We start from the raw sequence: 22,036 nt of genomic DNA, 5'->3' as shown, positions 1-22,036 counted from the left end.
ATTGGGTGTACCGAGGTACACCCACGTTACACCTGTCCTCCGCGAGCTGCACTGGCTCCCTATTGGTCTCCGGACGCAATTCAAGGTGTTGGTTATTACCTTTAAAGCCCTACATGGCTTAGGGCCAGTGTACCTGCGAGACCGCCTACTGCCACATACCTCCCAATGGCCGGTGAGATCCCACAGATTGGGCCTCCTTCAGATGCCGTCAGCCAGACAATGTTGGCTGGCGGCTCCCCGGAGGAGAGCCTTCTCTGTGGCTGCCCCGACCCTTTGGAACGAACTACCCCCAGAAATCCAGACCTCACCCACTCTCATGGCCTTCAGAAAAGCTGTCAAGACCTGGCTTTTCCGGCAGACCTGGGGCTGTTGACCTCATTGTTGAGGTCCAGCCCCGATCAAAACGTAATGGACGTGTGTTGATTTTAACCTGTTTCATTTCATTTTTTTACTATTTCTTTTTTCCCTCGTTGTAAGCCGCCTGGAGACCTCCGGGATTGGGCGGCCTATAAAATTTATTAAATAAATAATAAATAAATAATATATATTTTTAGACGTGTTAAATGTTTTCTTGATCCCTTCCAACTCTTGTTATTCTACGTTCTGTAAGTTTTCCAAGCTGTGCGGACCAATAGCAATAGCAATAGCAGTGAGACTTATATACCGCTTCATAGGGCTTTCAGCCCTCTCTAAGCGGTTTACAGGGTCAGCATATCGCCCCCACAGTCTGGGTCCTCATTTCACCCACCTCGGAAGGATGGAAGGCTAAGTCAACCTTGAGCCGGTGAGATTAGAACCGCCGAACTGCAGATAGCAGCCAGCTGAAGTGGCCTGCAGTACTGCACCCTAACCACTGCGCCACCTCGGCTCTCGGCTCGCCACCCTCGACCAGCACATTGTACGAACGCAACCTCTTGTTACTCAACCAGGATCCTTCCGTTCCTCTTACTGTGACTTCTCCTGCACCAGATTCTTTGCTTGTCTGTCTGTCTGTCTGTCTCTCTGTGTGTGTGTGTGTGTGTGTGTGTGTGTGTGTGACTTACCTGGCCAACCACCTTCATCCTTGCAGCTGGGGGAGAGGAGAGGCAAGAAGGCAGCAGTCTTAAGAGGCTCTCTCTGTTTGCCTGCCTGTTTCTCCGGGGGTTTATAACCTTTGCCTTTATGCAAGAGATGTTGGTGTTAATGGGACAATAAGTCACCCGTTAACCCACCGGGGCCAAACTCCTCTTTTGGGGGTGGGGGCACCTGAGCAAACGATTAATGTCTGACTTTGACTGGAAGGAGAAGTGCGTCCTGGGGGGGGGGCACCCTCCTTTGCCCCTGGCGTTTGAGCCACGGCTACTTCCAAGCCAAGCAGAGAGAGAGGTTAAGACTCGGTCACTGCCTTCGCCAGGACAGGGGGCAGCCAAAGGAGCATGGCCAGGCCTCCATCCATGGGGCAGGACTGGGTTCCGATGTTATTTACCTCCTGACGTGGGTCAAGGAAGGCTGGGTTGGAGTGGGGGGGGGGAAACAGGACAAAAGCATCAAGCCACCGAAGATTCTCCCAGGAAGACCAGAGTCACGGCAGGGGGCCTTCTGCTGAAGGAAGGTTGGGCCATTGGTGGGAACTTCACGCGGGTTGAGAACAGGACCATCTCACAAAGCCAGGATTTGGCTCATGCAATAGCAATAGCAGTTAGACTTATATACCGCTTCATAGGGCTTTCAGCCCTCTCTAAGCGGTTTACAGAGCCAGCATATCGCCCCCAACAACAATCCGGGTCCTCATTTCACCCACCTCGGAAGGATGGAAGGCTGAGTCAACCCTGAGCCAGTGAGATTTGAACCGCTGAACTGCAGATAGCAGTCAGCTGAAGTGGCCTGCAGTACTGCGCTCTAACCACTGCGCCACCTCGGCTCATGCAAAGGCTGCAGGGTTGTTTTGCTGATTTGTGGAGCCCCGAGGAAGGTCCTCACCTCAGCTCAGACGCTTCTGTAGAAATAATTCTATTTTAGGGGCCCTTGGTGTTCTCCGAGCATGCTTGTTTTCTTGCAGACGCCTCATGGCCCGACTAGATAACATCATCAGGGCTAGGAAGAAGGGGGTTGCAGAGAGGAGGAGGAGGAGGAAGACAACTGTAGGGTCCTCTGAGCTTGGTCAGGAAGTAAGAGCCGAGGTGGCACAGTGGTTAGGGTGCAGCACTGCAGGCCACTTCAGCTGACTGTTATCTGCAGTTCGGCGGTTCAAATCTCACCGGCTCAAGGTTGACTCAGCCTTCCATCCTTCCGAGGTGGGTAAAATGAGGACCCGGATTGTTGTTGGGGGCAATATGCTGACTCTGTAAACAGCTTAGAGAGGGCTGAAAGCCCTATGAAGCGGTATATAAGTTTAACTGCTATTGCTATTTTCTTGCAGATGTCTCATGGCCTGACTAGATAACATCATCAGGGCTAGAAAGAAGGGGGTTGCAAAGAGGAGGAGGAGGAAGAGGAGGAGGAGGAGGAAGGCAACTGTGAGGTCCTTGGTGTTCTCTGAGCTTGGTTGTTTTCTTGGAGACACTTCATGACCCAACTAGGTAACATCATCAGGGCTAGATGGGAGGAGGAGGAGGAGGAGGAGGAGGAGGAGGAGGAGGAGGAGGAGGAGGAGAACTGTGGGGTCCTTGGTATTCTGGAAGACATTTCATTTCCCAAACTAGATAACACCATCAATGCTATAAAGAAGTGGTAGAAGACTTCTGATCACTGATGGTGTCCCCTTTGGTAGGGAAGGCTCATCACAAATACTATAGGTCTTAGCTTAGGCCAGTGGTTCCCAAACTTGGCAACTTTAAGACTTGTGGACTTCAACTCCCAGAATTCTCCAGCCAGCTCAAACTTGGCAACTTTAAGACTTGTTGGACTTCAACTCCCAGAATTCTCCAGCCAGCTCAAACTTGGCAACTTTAAGACTTGTTGGACTTCAACTCCCAGAATTCTCCAGCCAGCTCAAACTTGGCAACTTTAAGACTTGTTGGACTTCAACTCCCAGAATTCTCCAGCCAGCTCAAACTTGGCAACTTTAAGACTTGTGGACTTCAATTCCCAGAATTCTCCAGCCAGCTCAAGCTTGGCAACTTTGAAGACTTGCTGGACTTCAACTCCCAGAATTCTCCAGCCAGCTCAAACTTGGCAACTTGAAGACTTGTGGACTTCAACTCCCAGAATTCTCCAGCCAGCTCAAACTTGGCAACTTTAAGACTTGTGGACTTCAACTCCCAGAATTCTCCAGCCAGCTCAAACTTGGCAACTTGGCTCTGCTGGCTGGAGAATTCTGGGAGTTGAAGTCCACAAGTCTTAAAGTTGCCAAGTTTGGGTACCACTGGCTTCGGCACTGATGTGGGCGTTGGGGTTTTCTGCTAGAAAGGACCCCCCCGCCCCCGCCAACAGCCTCTGTTATTGTCTGAGCAGTCCTGAGCACTGCAAAATGGTAGCCATCTACGGGACGATGGTGTCAGAATGTCTCCACCTTGTTGTTGGGGAGGCTAAATAAAACCCACATTCTCCTTCCCGCTGATGCTTTTGTCAAACGTAGAGAAAGTGGTTGCTTTCACACAGAATGTCCAGAGTTCAGATTATGAAAGCGGGGGTAATTGGTTCCAGGGTTTACTTTTTTTTGGATGAGAAGTTTCCTCGCCTTGGTTCCTGACCCTTCAGGGTTCTTTCGGAAAGATAAACCTGGACTTCCTTGTCCTCTCCTTTGCCAGCTGGAACTTTGGAGAGGAAAACACGCCACAGTGTTTTGACAAACATCTGGGTTTTCTTCAGAGCCTCCAGCTCGTAGAAGCAATGGATGCGGTGAAGGAAAAAACAAAAGGGCTCTTGGTGGTGGGAGGAGATCTTTAATTTTAATCCCCACTTTAGTATTAAGTGGAAGTTGAACTTGGCAGGAGCGAGCATCTGTAAGACTGCAAGATCTAATCTTAGGCCGTCTAGATCAGAGTTTTTCAGGCGTGTGGTTTTGAGAGGCGTGGATTCAACTCCCAGGATTGCTTCGATGGGGAATTCTGGTTGTTACGGTTCACGCATCTTGAAGTTGTCAAATTTGAAAAAAAAAAACACTGAGCTAGAAAATCCTCAGGTCTCCTGGTTTCATCTTTGCAGATTCGGGCTATTTGCTGGTATTCTACTTTATGTCTCTCTCTCTCTTTCCATTTTTTTTATACTTGTCCTTTTTGTCTTTTCAGTTTATTAGAAAGTTCTTTATGCAGCCATGCTGCCTTTTCCTGGAATCTCTCATTTTTCTTTTTCAGTGGTATTTGCTAGTATAGGCTTTTATCACCTCATTTTTCAGTTTACCAAGCTTCTTGTGGTCATGTTCAAGACAAGCTGGATGTTCAGAGCAGCTTCTCCTCCTCCTCCTCCTCCTCCTCCTCCTCCTCCTCCTCCTCCTCCTCCTCCTCCTCCTCCTCCTCCTTCTTTTCCTCCTCCTCCTCCTCTTCCTCCTCCTCCTTCTTCTCCTCCTCCTCCTTCTCCTCCTTCTCTTCCTCCTCCTCCTCCTCCTCTCCTCCCTCCTCCTCCTCCTCCTCCTCCTTCTCTTCCTCCTCCTCCTCCTCCTCCTCCTCCTTCTTTCCTCCTCCTCCTCCTCCTTTCTTTCTTCTTCCTCCTCCTTCTCCCCTCCTCTTCCTCCTCTCTTCTTTCTCCTCCTTCTCCCCCTCCCCTTCCCCTTTCTCCTCCTCCCCACTTCTTCTTTCTTCCTCCTTCCCTCCCCCTCCTTTCCTCCTCCCCTCTTCCTCCTCACTGGAGAATTCTGGGAGTTGAAACTTTCCACCCTTTAAACCCAATCAATTAAAAACCTGGCATATTTGCTTGATTTTAATCTCTCTCGAGCTTCAGCCTGTTTATTTAATATGGGTTTAGCATGCAGTTAGGGTACTTAGCCAATTTATGCCTCAACGGATTGGGTGATCCCAGAAAATGGGATAATCCAGGGAGAAGGCTGCTTCGGAGGGACCCTGTGGGAGACATTAGCTCTGAAAGAGAAGTCATTGGAGGTGGGAAGGAAGAAGCTGGCAGAGGTTCTACTCTGAGTTGCTTTGTCTATGGCTCCTTCCCAAAAAGGCTTCCCTTAAAGCAGCTGCAGCAGACTGCTTCCATGTAGGTGATGCTTCAGCGCCGAACTGTTTTCCAGGTGTGGGTGGCTAATAAATCACTCTGCAATGAGGAAAACAAAGCTTTTCCCCCCAGCTGTTTATTTCTGCAGAGATCTCACTTGTGCTTGGGACAGAAGTCCATCCCAGAACATTGTGAGTAAAAGTTGGTTCAGATACTTTCCCCAAAACAAAGTTATTTATGCCCTGCCGATCTACTCAATTTTTTGCACAAGGTTCAACTTCACACTCGGTCGATTTTATCCATCATGCTTGGGACAAGGTTGCATTTGCCCTACTTGGTAGTGTTGAAAGAAATGTCCTTCTGGGTTCGGCTCCAAGTGGGGAAGAAGACACTGGAGACATGGAGGCTGCTTGGAAAGATGGTTTTCATGGTGGAAAGGACCACATGGCTCGAGCCCTGAACAGAAAAGGGGGATCACATGCTTCAATGTTGGTGGAGAAGAAGAGAAGGGCTGAGGGAGGGGCTTGCTAGGCTTTTTATACCCTGTTTAGTCCCACCTCTCTGTTTCCTGTTCCTGTGTAAGAAATGTATTCTGATTGGTTGTCAGACTCCCATGGGGCCATGCAGGGGGCTACTCTCTAGGCTGTGATGAGTTCTCAGTTGCCTTGTGGTCGAGTAATATCCCTTCCCCCTACAGCTGCAGTGAGGAGAAGTCTTTATTATGTAAAGTGGGCTAGCCTGGCCATCTTAATGGCCCATTAGCTGGGGGTGGGCCAAGAAGCTACAGATAACTATTCTGTCTTTTAAAACATGTTTCTTTTCACATCCAGAGAAATATTCTGCCTTTTCAATATTTTCTAGGATATTTCATTTTTCTGGGAGAGGGCTGGATAATAACTTTCCACAATAGGAGATGACTCGTAGCCGGCCTTTGGAAACTTTCCAGTCCTATGGCACCGTCAGAGGTTTCCTGCTGCCTCTTTGTGTCTTGGGTGTCAGTTTCGCAAGGAATCCAGCAAAGACATAGAGGAAGGATGGATGTATTTTGCTTCTTTGTACTTATTTTGATTAATTCCTGGCTGACTTGGTCTTCGCAATATTATTTGAGACCTTTTATTTTAATCAATGGGATTCTTTTCCCTGTAGAATAGAGATACAGATAGCAATAGCAACAGCAGTTAGACTTATATACCGCTTCATAGGGCTTTCAGCCCTCTCTAAGCGGTTTACAGAGTCAGCATATCGCCCCCACAGTCTGGGTCCTCATTTCACCCACCTCGGAAGGATGGAAGGCTGAGTCAACCCTGAGCCGGTGAGATTTGAACAGCTGAACTGCAGTCAGCTGAAGTAGCCTGCAGTGCTGCATTTAACCACTGCGCCACCTCGGCTCTTTTAGATACAGATTAAGAGAGTTGGAAGGGACCTTGTAGGTCATCTAGTCCAACCCCCCACTGCCCAAGCAGGAGACCCTACACCGTTTCTGATGGAAGACAGTCCAGTCTCTTCTTGAAAGCCTCCAGTGAAGAAACTCCCACAACTTCCGAAGTGAACTTCTGTTCCGTTGGTTGATAGTTCTCACTGTCAGGAAATTCCTCCTTATTTCCAGGTTGAATCTCTCCTTGGTCAGTTTCCATCCGTTGTTCCTTGTCTTTTATCTCTTTCTCTCCCTTTTTCCTTTCCTTTCCTCCTTCCTTTTCATTTTTCTCTCACCTTTTTTCCTCCCTCTTTTCTTTCCTTCTCTTCCTTCCTCCCTTCTTCCTTTTTTCTTTCCCTTCCTTCCTTTCATCTCTCTCTTTCTTTTCCTCCCTTTTTTCCTTTCCTATTATCTTTTCCTTCTTTCCTTCCCCTTCTCTTTTTTCTTCCTTTCTTTCCCTTCCTTCCTTTTCATCTTTCTTTCCCCCCTTTTTCCTTTCCTATTCTCTTTTCTGTCCTTCCTTCCGATAAAAAATGTTTTATTTATTAAATGTATATGCCTCCCATCTCACTCTTCAAAAGGACTGTTGAAAATTGTTGAATTATTAAATATTTTTTTTAAAAATAAGAAAAATTGTAAACACCAAAAAAGGATTTTTTAAAAAAAATTCTGCCTTCCGCCGCTTTTTTCATTCATTGAACGCTCGAGACGAGACCTCAGATATTAACATAAATTACCATATGCAAATCGCTGCACACGCCCTCCACTGGACGGGGACAGTTTTTTCCTGTCCCCGCCCCTTGGTCTCTTACTCCAGGCGGCGCGGCCGTCGATTGGTACCGAGAGGCACAAACGCCTCTTCCCATTGGTCCCCTTTGGTTTGTTTTGGTGCGGGCAGGGCGGCGCCCAAGCCGCGTTTGCTCATTGGTGGAAAAAGAGGCGTGAGCCGGGCCTCCCTTTTGCTTCGCGAAACCACAGCAACAGCCCAAGCCGCGCCGAGCGATTGGACAAAGAACCTGTCTGTCTCAACTATTTCCCATTTCTATTGGTCGAGATCGGGGAGAAAGAGGCGGGGATTGGAAGCGAGGCAACCGGAAGTGCCGAGAGGCCGGAGACCGGGGAGCTTCCGGTGCTGATGTGGCCGGAACCCCGGCGGCGCATCGGAGCGGTGAGTCTCGGCCGCGGTCGTCGCTTCTCTCCGCCTCGAGCCTTTCCCAAGGGGCCCCTCTGGGCGGAGGCGCAGGCCGCGACTCTGCAGGAGCAGCTGCACCGCTTTGCCCTCCTGCGCCCTGGAAGAGCTGCAGGCCGAGGCCCAACCGGTGCAGCATCTCCTCCCTCCCCCTTCCTGCAGGTGGATAAGGAGCCCTGGAAGCCCCTCGGAGGGGCGGGGGGGGGGAGAAGAGGAAGGGGGCTGGGGGGGACCGGCTTGCGGATCTCGGGATGCCCCCTTGAGATTCTGCTCGGTCACACACACACACACACACACACACACACATACCCTGCTAGCACGGATAAGGTTACCTGGTTGGGTGGCGAAACGTCTACAAGGAAAGAACCAGGCTCAGAGGAAGCACCAGGGACCCCCCCCCTTCCCCAGTCGTAGTCCATTCTGCCCCTTTCCCTCTCCTTCTGTCTGTGTGTGTGTGTATGATGTATTATATGTATATTATACACACACACACATCCATATCCATGTATGTATGTATGTGTGTATGCATGTGCTATGAGTTTTTTTATATCGTATCTACCTGTCTACCCACCTACCTATCATCTATATCATCTGTCTGTCTTTCCGTCCATATCCATCCATCATCTATCTATCTATCTATCTATCTATCTATCTATCTATCTATCTATCTATCTATCTATCTATCTATCCATCCATCCCATTTCTTTCTCTTCAAATCTATGCCTACATCAATCCATCCATCCATCTATCTCTCCCATCCCTCTCTCTAATCTAGGCCTACATTCATTCTGTCTCCCTCCCTCCCTCCCTCCCTCCCTTATCTATCTATCTATCTATCTATCTATCTATCTATCTATCTATCTATCTCTATCTATCTATCTATCTATCTATCTATCTATCTATCTATCTATCTATCTATTAATCTAATCTATCTGTTACCTATCTGTATATTTCTTTCTATCTGTCTGTCTGTCTGTTTATCTCTCTCTCTCTCTCTCTCTATCATATCTATCTATCTATCTATCTATCTATCTATCTATCTATCTATCTATCTATCTATCTATCTATCTATCTATCTCCATCCACCCATCCATCCCCCCCCTCTCTCTCACATACACAAACACCCATCTATCCACCCACCCACCTATCCTTTTCTATCAATTTATGGAAAGCGTTCTGGCCCTGAAGGTGTAATGAAGTAGCCCTAGTCCCAATTTGTGTATGACCGTAGACCCAAATAAATGACATGAACAACATGTGCCCTCTCTGCACACCTGTTCCTTTTAGGGCCACGCTCCGATTGGGACCAGGACTAGTTCATTGACTCGAGGGCCACAACGCTTTCTATACATCAATAGAAAAGGAAGGCAGGATGAGTTATCAGTTAGTGACTAAACACACACACACACACACACACACACACACACACACCTCTCATTGGGATGATGTGACTTAATGGAAGCAGCTAATTTGAATCCTGGCTTTAGCAGCGACTTAAAAACTGACTCTGTTCTTTGCTTTAATCTGTGAGATTAAATGCTCAGTTTTGATGAGGACTAGCGCCTTGCTTGGAACTTCCCTTCCTTCCACCAGGACGTACTGTGGTTCTCCAGGATTCTGGCAGTTTAATTGTATTAGACCATCTCTTCCTGGTTAGGGCTCTTTTATACAGCCTTGGCAGTGAGAGAGCACAGAGTGGAGTAGAGTGGTGGGGTGGCCTAGAGGTGGAGCTCTCCTCTCACCATCAGGAGGCTGTAAGTTCGATCCTCGGTAGAGGCAGATATTTCTCTCTCTCGGCACACTGAGAATGTATCTGCTGAACAAAACTCCGCATTGGCGACAGGAAGGGCATCCGGCCATTAAAACACTCTTGTTAGCTCCATCCAGTTGCCTTGACTCCACCCCGCAAGGGATTATGGGGTTGTTAAATGATGATGAGTGAGAGTACAGAATGGATGGGATTCGGGGAATGCCTTGCAGGCGCTCTCACAAAATGGCTGCCAAGGGTTTATGCATTCATTGCGCAGCTTCCCAAACTGTTGGCTACACACAGATTTGCCGGAATGTTTTTTCTGGGACCTCTTGTCTCTTTTTTCCTGGGCAATGGCCGTATTTCACCCAGAGTCACTTGTCTGAGTCGGGAGCGGGGGTGGGTGGGTGGGTGGGTGGGGGGCTATAGAAACCCAAAGTGAATAAATTATCTAAGCAAGGGATGAATTGCAGGCCGCACTCTGGGGACGTAAATGCAGAGCCGGTGTCTGTTGTGTAGCGATTATGATTGTTGTTGCAGAAAAACTTAACGGCTGAAGCAGCTGAGTGACCCCCCACCCCCAAAAAAAGAAGAAATCAACCTGCACCTCTGCGGCCTTTTGGAGACCCCCGGCTGCTTGCAAGCTGTGACTCCTTCTTTCTCTGGACCACCTCTGCTCCTTTTATGCTCCAGCTGACGACCTCCTCCTTCTCCCTCTGTGCCGCGGGCTGCCTGGAGGGTGAAGATGCTCAGCCGTTTGTCGGGGCTGGCCAGCACTGTCCTGCACGAGCTCTCGGGGGATGGAGAAGATGCTGGGACAGCACCGTCCCCCGCGGTAAGTCGCCTGTTGTCCCCTAGACCAGTTTGGCAAGAGAAAGTTCTCCAATCTCTACTTAGAAGCCTCTATAGCAACAGCAGTTAGACTTATCTACCGCTTCATAGGGCTTTCAGCCCTCTCTAAGCGGTTTACAGAGTCAGCATATCGCCCCCAACAACAATCCGGGTCCTCATTTCACCCACCTCGGAAGGATGGAAGGCTGAGTCAACCCTGAGCCGGTGAGATTTGAACTGCCGAACTGCAGAACTGCAGTCAGCTGAAGTGGCCTGCAGTGCTGCATTTAACCACTGCGCCACCTCGGCTCTTATCTATCTATCTATATCTATCATCTATCTATCTATCTATCTATCTATCTATCTATCTATCTATCTATCTATCTATCTATCTATCTATCTATCTATCTATCTATCTATCTATCATCCATCCATGCATTATATCTGTTTATCATCTGTCTGTCTGTCTGTCTGTCTGTCTGTCTGTCTGTCTATCTATCTATCTATCTATCTATCTATCTATCTATCTATCTATCTATCTATCAATAGCAATAGCAGTTAGACTTATATACCGCTTCCTAGGGCTTTCAGCCCTCTCTAAGTGGTTTACAGAGTCAGCATATCGCCCCCAACAACAATCCGGGTCCTCATTTCACCCACCTCGGAAGGATGGAAGGCTGAGTCAACCCTGAGCCGGTGAGACTTGAACAGCCGAACTGCAGAACTGCAGTCAGCTGAAGTGGCCTGCAGTGCTGCATTTAACCACTGCGCCACCTCGGCTCTTATCTATCTATCTATATCTATCATCTATCTATCTATCTATCTATCTATCTATCTATCTATCTATCTATCTATCTATCTATCTATCTATCATCCATCCATGCATTATATCTGTTTATCATCTGTCTGTCTGTCTGTCTGTCTGTCTGTCTGTCTGTCTGTCTATCTATCTATCTATCTATCTATCTATCTATCTATCTATCTATCTATCTATCTATCTATCAATAGCAATAGCAGTTAGACTTATATACCGCTTCCTAGGGCTTTCAGCCCTCTCTAAGTGGTTTACAGAGTCAGCATATCGCCCCCAACAACAATCCGGGTCCTCATTTCACCCACCTCGGAAGGATGGAAGGCCGAGTCAACCTTGAGCCGGTGAGATTTGAACTGCTGAACTGCAGATAATAGTCAGCTGAAGTAGCCTGCAGTGCTGCATTTAACCACTGAGCCACCTCGGCTCTAGTAATGGAGCACCCACAACTTCTATCAGAATAGAGCTGGAAGGGGCCTTGGAGGTCTTCTAGCCCAACCCCCTGCTCAGGCAGGAAACCCAGCACCATTTCAGATAAACAGCTGTCCAGTTTCTTCTTCAAAACCTCCAGCGATGGAGCACCCACAACCTCTGGTGGCAAGCCGTTCCCCTGGTTAATTGTTCTGACTGTCAGGAACTCTCTCCTTAATTCCCTTCTCTCCTTTTTTACTTTCCATCCGTTGTTTCTTGCCTTCTGCTGCTTTGAGGGATAGGTTAATCCCCTCCTCTTTCTGGCAGCCTTCTGTAGGCAACTTCCATTCCACTGGTTAATTGTTCCCACTGCAGAGGAATTTCTTCTTCGTTCTAGGTTGGATCTCTCCTTGCTTTGACGCACGTCAACCTACAATTACAGGCCTCCTTTTATTCAAAGCTAGCCTTCTTAATTGTTCTTGAGTCAATTGGATGGAGGAACATTGATGAAGCAGCTGCTATAAAACTGAGTGGCTGTATAAACTATTTAAATTAATTAACTAAGGATAAAACCAGAGTCACCTTATCAGTGAGATGGGCAGCATAGATCAGTGTTTCTCAACCTTGGCAACTTGAAGATGTCCGGACTTCAACTCCCAGAATTCCCCAGCCAGCGAATGCTGGCTGGGGAATTCTGGGAGTTGAAGTCCGGACATCTTCAAGTTGCCAAGGTTGAGAAACAATGGCATAGATGATTATAAATAAAGGGCAGCATATCTAAGTATGATAAATAAAGCAGGTGCTGCGATGGCCTGGTGGTGGATTCTCTGGCCTTGCAATCAGGAGGCGCTGAGTTCGATCCCAGGTAGAGGCAGATATTTCTCTCTCTGGGCACAATGAGAATATACCTGCTGAATGAAACTCCGCATTGGCGACAGGAAGAGCATCTGGCCAGTCAACACATCCATTGCTCCATCCAGTTGCCCTGACTCCACCCCCCGCAAGGGATTATGGGATTGTTAAATGATGACGATAAATAAATAAAGCAGCAGTCAGCACCACCAATCTGTAACAGGCAACCTATTCCACATTTATGTTTAATTAATTCAATTTTGAGAGTTGCTCGTTTGTGGCGGAATAGGGAGGTTGACCCTTTCGCAGCAGGGACAGCCAAAGCGACCTGGGCCTTGTGTCTGGCCTCCTTTGTGTCTCTCCCCCCCCCTGGCAGCGCTAAGTGAATGACGGGGCCCTTCATGTGGTTTTCATGTGACCCCAATATCCCTGTTTGGGGATCGAGAGCTTGAAAAGCCATGGGTGACTTAGGGCTTCGGCTTCCTGTTTTTCCCCTCCCTTACCGCAGGGACCGGAGTTTGAACCCAGCCAGCAGAATGGGGAGGAGACCCCAGAGGACGTCCTGGAACGGCTGGCCCACATGGAGAAGCTGGTGGCGCAACTGAAGACCCTAGTGCGGGAGAAGGACGCCCAGCTCCATCAGAAGGAGGCCGCGCTTCAGGTGGGTGGAAAGCAGACCAAGGACTTTTCCCTCTGTGTGTTTGTGTGTGTGTGTGTGTGTGTGTGTGTGTGTGAGAAGGTGGGACTGGAACTCACAGCCTCCTGGGGATTGGCCCAAAGTCACCTGTTGGCTTTCATGCCTAAGGCAGGACTAGAGTTCACAGCCTCCTGGTGAACTCACCGGGAGATGGTGAGTTCTAGTCCTGTTTTAGGCAGGAAAGCCAGCTGGGTGATTTGGGGACAGTCCTCCTCCCTCGGCTCAACCCGCCTTCTGAGAGGGGAGATAGGAGGAAGGTGTGCTGGATACGTTCTCACCTTGAGTCATTTGTAAAAGTAACAAAGGTGGGCACCTAATAACGGCAGCAAGACTGTTGGTGGCGCAATACTGGAAGAAGGAAGACTTGCCTACAATCCAAGAATGGACATTGAAAGTCACAACTTTAGCCGAGATGGCTAAAATATCTGCATATCTTAAAGAACACTCAAATGAGAGATATAAACGAGACTGGAAAAAATGGATTGGCTATATACAAAATAAATACGGGACCAAGAAATTCCAGTTAGCTTATGCTTAAGATCAGAAATGATTTAAACTGTTAAAAGTTAGTTCAGGAAGAAGAAGCTAAGGTCAATGCAGAATGTCATTAATTTCTTTATTTCTTTTTTCTCAATAGATTTTAGACTGGGTTAGTTAAAAATCCATACCGTGTACGGGTTCTGGGAAGTCGGGGGGGGGGGGGGGGAAGGTGGAGGGGGGTTGGGGGGGTGGAGGGAGGGAGGGGCATACAAAAAAATTGTACTTCAATGTTTTAATGATTGACGAATGATCAAATATTTGTGTTTTTTAAAAGAAATAAAACCTTTGGAACGAGTAAAAGTAACAAAGGTGGGATACAAATCAATCAGCAAACTAGAGGGGGGGGGAAGTAACCTGGCCCTGCAGGAGTCGCCCCCCCCCCCCAACCGTCCCCAGGCAATGAGCTTTTCCTTCTGGGCTGAAAAGGCTCCCCCTGGATCTTTGGTCCACCTGGGACCGCACCCTGGGCTCCCTCCTGCAAGGGTCACACCTGCCTCTCAACCCTTCCCCCCGAGCTCTCGCCCCGCGCGTGACGTTCTGGTCCGCCTACAGGAGGAGCGGCAGGCGGCCGATGCGAAGCTGCTGAAGCTGAAGCTGCAGGCTAAAGTGAAGGTGGCCAACCTGAACAAGCGCATCGAGGAGCTGACGGCCCAGGGAGGGGCAGCCTCTGCAGAAGGGCCGCTGGAAGGGCCCCCGCCTCCTGTCCAGGTGAGCCCCCTCCTCTCCGCAGGGACTAAGTCACCATCTCCAAGCTGTGTGGGACAAAGGAGCGTCTTTCCTGCAGATCAGCTGTTCCTACTGATGCCTTTCCTGGCTTCTGCGCTCTGGGGAGAGGCTCCCAAATAAGCCGCGTGGCTCCTTCCTGCCCAGAGACCCTCTGCCCACTTCCGCTGGCAAACTTACTCCCTTCCGATAACACGTGGCTCCAGGGACGCTTGGCCTAAAACGTGAAAACATTTGAAAAGCCCAGGGCTGCCTATCGTCGGTAGATTATACGCCATTAAGTAGAAAAGATGGGGAAGAGGGGAGGAAAATAGGAAAGAAAATAACAGTATATAAGTATATATTCAAAAGTAAGATACAGACATAATCAGCATAGATTTGAGAAGGAAAGGAAACGAGAAATGATGTTCAACTCTTTTTGGGTCTGCGGAAATCCCACCCCAAGAAAATAAAAATTAAGAGTTGGAAGAGATGCCTACAACAATAGAAAAAGAAAGGAAGGGAGGAGGAGAGGAGAGGAAGAGGAGGGAAGGAAGATAGAGGTGAGGAGAGGAAGATGGGAGGGAGAATGAGAGAGGGTAGGAAGATGAAGAGGAAGAGAGGAGTAGGGGAGAGGGAAGGGAAGAAGGAAGGGAAAGGAGAGGAGGAAGGGAGGAAGGAAGTAGAGAACGGAGGGAGGGAGAAAAGAAAGAGAAAAGAAGGTGGTGTCAAAACAGGCAAAGGATGGTAAACGAAGCAACCCAAACAGCATGTTATAACTCTGTAAATGGAATGACAAATGTATAAGAATCACGAATGTAAAAAAGAATAATAACTATGTGAATGTATACTTATAATTGTATAGAGAGAACAAAAATAAAAAATAAAAAAACTTTTCAGAAGAAAAAAAAAAAAGTCCAGGGCTGCCTAAACTTCCTCCAAAAACTCCTGACTGTCTTCTGCACCATCAGGGTGAGGGGACGGCGGACGAGACGGGCGCACTCCGGAGGCAGCTTCAGGAGCAGGAAGAAGCGATGAGGGAGCTCCGAGGGCAGCTGGAGGAAGCGATGGGAAGACTCGGTGATGCCCAGGACCAGGTGGGGAATCCTCGATGCCCATCTGGGCTTTTGGGGGAGGGGGAGGAGGGAGGTGTTCTGACCTCTTGGGATCTTCTCAGGCTAATATTGGCAAGGGGAACATAAAACCTGTTAGATAAGCTCCCCATTGGGAGAGCGAGTGCATTCAGAGAAGCGTTGTGAGAGTTGTGTTGGAGAACACACAAACCAGCATACAGAGACACTGCAGTTTAAATAGGCTCTTACTTCCGTGGAAATAGAGGTATCGGAGTCCATCAAACAGTCCAAGTCATACACGGATAAGCAATAGCAATAGCAATAGCAGTAGACTTATATACCGCTTCATAGGCCTTTCAGGCCTCTCTAAGCGGTTTACAGAGAGTCAGCATATTGCCCCCAACAATCTGGGTCCTCATTTCACCCACCTCGGAAGGATGGAAGGCTGAGTCAACCCTGAGCCGGTGAGATTTGAACCGCTGACCTGCTGATCTAGCAGTAGCCTGCAGTGCTGCATTTAACCACTGCGCCACCTTGGCTCATATAACGTTGATGACTGACTGTTGATGACAGTCAGTCATCAACGTCTTTCAGTTAAGGGATAATCCAAATAACATAGTCCATAATCATATAAACAGTCCGGTACACAAAATTTGCTAGCAGTTGCAAAAGTTACAATAGCTCACGCTGATCACAATACGGCACTTCTAACAGCCAGCTTCCAAACACTCAGATCAGATCAGCATCTAGCAGTGATTCTGGCTCCATCTTATGGCCCAGTGAGGAAACAGCAGCCAATCACATTTTACAGTATGATTTAAAGAAACAGGTACAGCGCCAGTGTAAAAAAGCAGGAGAATGTGAATTCTAGTCCTGCCTTAGGCATGAAAGCCAGCTGGGTGACTTTTGGCCAATCACCAGGAGACGCTGAGTTCTAGTTCTGCCTTAGGCATGAAAGCTGGCTGAGTCACATTTGGCCAATCACCAGGAGTCGCTAAGTTCTAGTCCCGCCTTACGCATGAAAGCCGGCTGGGTGACTTTGTACCAATCACCAAGACACAGTGAGTTCTAGTCTAGGTGAAGCCAGGTACCAGCGCCTTGAGGCTCAGCGCGCTGAGATGGTCATCCAGTTCCAGGCCGTGATGCAGCCCCACTGGAACGAGGCCCTCCAGCCCTTCGCCACCACCAGCGCTTCCCTCCAGCCTTTGCCCAAAGCCCCCCACCAGGAGGCTGAAGCAGGACCCGAGTTGGAATCTCTGCCCCCCTCCAACCCCCACAAAAGACCCCAAAGGGGGAGACTCTCTATAGCAACACCAGTGTTCATTGCACGTATCCGTCCCAGGGGCCGTAGCTTGAGGACCCCGGATTTAGTGCAATGTAAAAAATGCAAGTAATTTTTCTGTGGACCAACAAACTTTTCTCACGGACCCCCCTAGTTGGTGACCGCTGTCCTAAGGCTCCCCCACCCCCCATTATAATCCCCATTCTATTTCCTCCTCCTCTCCGCAGATCAGCTCCCTTCAAAGGGAAGTGCTGGAGAAAGAGACACTCTGCGAACAGCAGGCTCTCCAGCATCAGGCAGAAATCCACCAGGTGGAGGCCCAGTCGGCCCACGAAGCAGAAATGCAGCAGGTGGGTTGGCTTCGGGAAAGCTGCCAGAGATGGACGGGCAGCCCTTGAGTGGCCACAGTCCAGTTAGGGACCGCTCAGAATTACAACGGCACTGAAAAAAGTGACTTACGGCCGTGTTTCACACTTACGACCATTGCAGCATCCCCCAGAGTCACGCAATCAAAATTCAGGGGCTCGGCAAAGGATTCAAAGTTATGACGGGGGTGCATGTGATCCCCTTTTGCGACCTTCTGATGAGCAAAGCCGGGAGGGTGGGAGGAAGCCAGCGTCACTAACTGAAACAGCTGCAGCTTTGAATGGTCACTAAATGGACTGTCGTAAGTCAAGGGCTACCTTGACTTCCAAGCATTTCATTTTAGCGACGGTTTGAAGTTTCAGTGGCCATGAACGGGACGTGGGAGTAATCCTCACACTTACGACCATGACATGGTCGCGTGATCAAAATCTGGGTGCTTGGGAAAGAATCAAAATTCATAGGCTTGGCAACTGGCTCATACTTACGACAGTCGCGGTGTCCAAGGTCGTCACACAATCCCCTTTTTGCGACCTTCTGACAAGCAAAGTCAACGTGGGAAGCCGGATTCGCTTAACGACCGGAGTTATCAACTGCAGCGACTCACTTAACCACAGTGGCAAGAAAGGTCGTAAAATGGGGCAAAACTCACTGAACAGCAGAAATTTTGGCCTCGTCCTTCGTAAGCCGAGGACTCATAAATAGATATAGATAGATTGATTAATTAATAAATTGATATAGATAAATAGATAAGATAGATAAATAAATACATAAATAAAGATAGATAGATTAGATAGATAGATAGATAGATAGATAGATAGATAGATAGATAGATAGATAGATAGATAGATAGATAGATAGATAGATGGTAGATGGAAGGATGGATGGATGGATGGATGGATGGATGGACGGACAGATGGATAGATAGATAGATGATAGATAGATAGAAATAGATATAGATAGATAGAAATATAGATAGATAGATAGATGGATGGAAGGATGGATGGATGGATGGATGGATAGATAGATATAGATAGATAGAAATAGATATAGATAGATAGAAATATAGATAGATAGATAGATAGATAGATAGATAGATAGATAGTAGATGGAAGGATGGATGGATGGATGGATGGATGGATGGATAGATGGATAGATAGATATAGATAGATAGAAATAGATATAGATAGATAGAAATATAGATAGATAGATTAGATAGATAGATAGATAGATAGATATAGATAGATATAGATAGATATAGATATAGATATAGATATAGATATAGATATAGATATAGATATAGATATAGATATAGATATAGATATAGATATATTTCGCCAGAGGCAAAACCAGCAGTGAGAAATCTGTATTTTGGTCTTGTGGATTTTGAACCTGGGCCTTTTGGGGTCTCTCTTTCTCTCCCCCCCACCAGAATCTGAGGCAGCTGCAGCGAAAGGTAGAGGAGCAAGAAGAGGCTTTGCTCGGCCGGACACAGGTGGTCGAATTGTTGCAGCAGGAACTGACCGTCACTCAGGAAGAAAAGCAGGTATCGCCTTTAGGTTTCCCGGCATAAATCACATTTTTGTTGCCATTTATTGCGTGCTAAAACTTCCCAGGAGTTGCTCTCGATTTGAAAAAAAAAAAAGTGCACGCATCCAGGGGAAAAACCCGTTCCTGACTTTTAAATAAAGCAAATCAGGTTTTTTAACATTAACGTGTGGCCAGGGAAAAAGAATTTAAGACTTTGTTTTGAAAACCAGAAGCTGTAAGGAGGAAAAAGAGAACAGAACTGGGGATTTATGGATTCGAGGATTAGGAAAGGATTAAAGGAGAAAGAGGTGGCGATTCCTTGAAATAGAACCAAAATTCTATCTATTCTTCCTTTAAAAAATATATATATGAGATATCTTGGCGACGTTTCGACGAAGTCACATTCATCATCTTCAGGCTGCTTCAGACTACTTCAGGTTTGGTGTTTCCAGGAGTAGTGTGAGATCTCGGCTGTTTGTTCCTTTTAACTGCAGTAGGGGATTAAATTTTAACTGCCAGTAGGGGAGTTATATTTATATATATTAGTTTTCATTTTTAAAAAAATGTAAATTGTCTCGTAAAAATCTCTTTTTAAGAGAAAATTTCTTTACCTTAGAGTAGGGGTCCACAAACTTGGCAACTTTAAGGCTGGAGAATTCTGGGAGTTGAAGTCCACAAGTCTTAAAAGTTGCCAAGTTTGAAGACCTCAGCATTAGAGGCACAGTTCTCTCTGGATGTGCAACTTTTATGCATAAAGCTCCCTTTGGGGTCAGGGTTCCAAATAGCATCCAAAAGTAAATCAGAGCTAACTACAGCTAGAATAGCATTTGCCCAATGCTGGAAACAAAATCATACCCCCCTCAAACGAATTAGTGATAAAGAAAACCTTTGTATTGTGCAGAGATGGACAAATTAACACTGAAATTAAAAGATAAAGAAGAGTCGGAATATTATGAAATTTGGAACAATCGGTACAAATGGCTGCAAAACAGGAACAAAATGAATTAAGCCAAAAAACAATATATATAAATATATATAGAACTGTGTATAAAGGTGTGTAAATATAGAAGCGAAACATTATATACACGTACAGGTACGATGACATAACAATGTTGATGTAATGACTGTAAGGTATTGTAGAAGGGAAAAATAATAAAAAAATCTGTCAAAATAAATAAATCAGAGTCCGAGGCAAAGGATTCCTCAAAGTTCCAATTTATGAAGCGAGCCATGTTGGCACATCTGGGGAAACCCGAATCTGAAAGCATCCCGGTTTTCCCCACCCAGTTGAAAGTTCAAGATCTTGTCCCCCACACCCACCACTCCATCCCATGGTCCAATCTCCCACTGCCATGCTGGCAGCTTCCACCCATCCAGTTCCGGTCAGGTGAAGAGACAAAGGATGACCTTAGCTTTCTAGAAAGAATGTTGTTATGGCTACATCGCATCTCACTCCGTACAATCTCCCCCACCCATTTTCCCACCATAGAAAATGCCTAGTAGAAGAATAGAAAGTGTGGCAGGCCTGAGATCCAACAGGAAAGATGGCTGCAGGCCTGACACCCTTCGTCTACCCCCAGATACCCCACCTGAGCTCCTGAGAACAAGAGGGGGAAATGACTGATCCCCCCCACCCCAAATCCCTCTGCTGTTGTCTTGTCCTCAATAGCAATAGCAATAGCAGTTAGACTTATATACCGCTTCATAGGGCTTTCAGCCCTCTCTAAGCGGTTTACAGAGTCAGCATATTTGCCCCCAACAACAATCCGGGTCCTCGTTTCACCCACCTCGGAAGGATGGAAGGCTGAGTCAACCCTGAGCCGGTGAGATTTGAACAGCCGAACTGCTGAACTGCAGTCAGCTGAAGTAGCCTGCAGCGCTGCACTCTAACCACTGCGCCACCTCGGCTCCATGAAGATGTCTCCACGCTTCCGTCTTTCTCCTCCTTAGACTCTCCTGGAGAAGTTGCAGAAGGCAGAAGCAGAGCTGGACGCCTCCAGGAGCACCACGGCCTCCGCTCAGAAGGAATCCGAAGTCCTGGTCCAGAGGCTGGAGCGGGAGCTGGCCGAGCAGAGGGCGGCCTTCCAGCGGAGCCAGGAGGAGGTCCAGGAGCTGAGCCGAGAGCTGTCCCAGGCCAGAGCGGCCCAGGCCGAGCGGGAGCAGGAGAGGCAGGCCCAGGAGGCCAGGCACGCCCTGGAGGTGGCCGAGAAGAACCAAGAGATGGTGGAGCTTCAGAAGGCCGAGCAGGACCTCCACGCCAGCTACGAGGCGGTCCAAGAGGAGAACGCCCAGCTGCGGCAGAGGGCGGATGTGCCGCCGGAGATCCCGCCTGACGACGCTTCTCTCCCACAAGGTCAGAGGGGAAAAAAAAACATCTGTAAGGAAGGATGAAAGCAACAGAAGGAAATACTTGTAGCTGGGGGTTGAAATGTGATGAGGTCTTCGGTGCTCTCTGAGCTTGGTGGTTCTCTCGCAGACGTTTTATAACCCATCTAGGGAACGTCATCAGTGCTGGAAGGGGGTGGGATTTGCAGAGAGGAGAAGGAAGGAAGGAGGAAGAGGAGGACTCTGGGTTCCTAGGTGCTCTCTGGGCTTGGTGGTTTTCTTAACTGACCGTGTTCTGCTTATCTCGGCTTGTGGGGGGTGTCTGTCTCTGATTCCACTTTGGGGGTGAAAAGCTCATGTTGTGTTTTCTGCCCCAGGCGAGAGCCCTGAAGGACCCCCGGAGCTTCTCTCGTCTCACCCAGAACTGGAAACTGCTACAGCCCCGTCTCCTCCCCCCAGCCAGGTAATTCTTTCTGTACATTAGATTAGAACGCCCCCCCACCCACCCCTACTCTTAATTCTCTTCCGGAGGGATCTGGAGACCTGGTCCTTCCTGGGGAGCCCAGAACGGGAGGAAACCCATGGAATGGTTCACCTGATCAATTGTTGCCAGGGGTTGGGGGGTGGGGATTTTATACTATTTATACTATTTTAATTTATTTGAGTCTTTTTGTTAGCTTTATCGTTTTCTTACTTAAAACTGTTTTATTTCATTTTCATTTTCATTTTCATTTTATACAATCACTTATATACTGTGCATTTAAAAAAAAGGGAAAAGCTTTATCGTTTTAAATGTGGTTTTATACTCTGTCACCATGGGCGAATAGACGGCAATATAAATGAAATAAATAGATAAATAAATAATAAATAAATAGATAAATAGATATAGATAAATAAATACATAAATGGATAAATAGGTATAGATAAATAGATAAATGGATAGATAATAGATAGGTAGATAAATAGATAAATAAATAGATATAGATTGATTGATTAATAAATTGATATAGATAAATAGATAAGATAGATAAATAAATACATAAACAGATAAAGATAGATAAATAGATAGATATATATAGATAGATATAGATAAAAATAAAGATAAAGATAGATAAATAGATAGATATGGATAAATAGATAAATAGATAGATGATAAATAATGGATAAATAGATAAATATAGATAAATAGA

At 47.2% G+C, this 22,036-nt stretch overlaps 1 protein-coding gene across 2 annotated transcripts in view; it reads left to right on the top strand.

Annotated features, from left to right (window-relative positions):
* Positions 1-9,980: 9,980 nt before the first annotated feature.
* Positions 9,981-22,036, top strand: part of GOLGB1 (golgin B1) — a 62,448-nt gene continuing 50,392 nt past the window's right edge. For both annotated transcript variants that reach the window (XM_087722620.1, XM_087722619.1), the window contains exons 1-8: positions 9,981-10,264; positions 12,843-12,995; positions 14,124-14,279; positions 15,245-15,370; positions 16,856-16,978; positions 18,424-18,537; positions 20,472-20,874; positions 21,224-21,309. In XM_087722620.1, the coding sequence (XP_087578746.1) occupies positions 10,175-10,264; positions 12,843-12,995; positions 14,124-14,279; positions 15,245-15,370; positions 16,856-16,978; positions 18,424-18,537; positions 20,472-20,874; positions 21,224-21,309 (1,251 nt within the window). In that variant the 5' untranslated portion in view covers positions 9,981-10,174. The remainder of the gene's footprint in view (positions 10,265-12,842; positions 12,996-14,123; positions 14,280-15,244; positions 15,371-16,855; positions 16,979-18,423; positions 18,538-20,471; positions 20,875-21,223; positions 21,310-22,036) is intronic.

Source organism: Thamnophis sirtalis, unplaced genomic scaffold (assembly GCF_051295495.1).
Source record: "Thamnophis sirtalis isolate CommonGarterSnake01/CBP01778 unplaced genomic scaffold, rThaSir2_p1.2 scaffold_9, whole genome shotgun sequence".
Taxonomy (NCBI): domain Eukaryota; kingdom Metazoa; phylum Chordata; class Lepidosauria; order Squamata; family Natricidae; genus Thamnophis; species Thamnophis sirtalis.
Note: the sequence above shows the minus strand (reverse complement) of the source record. Positions and strands in the feature narration are given on the sequence as shown.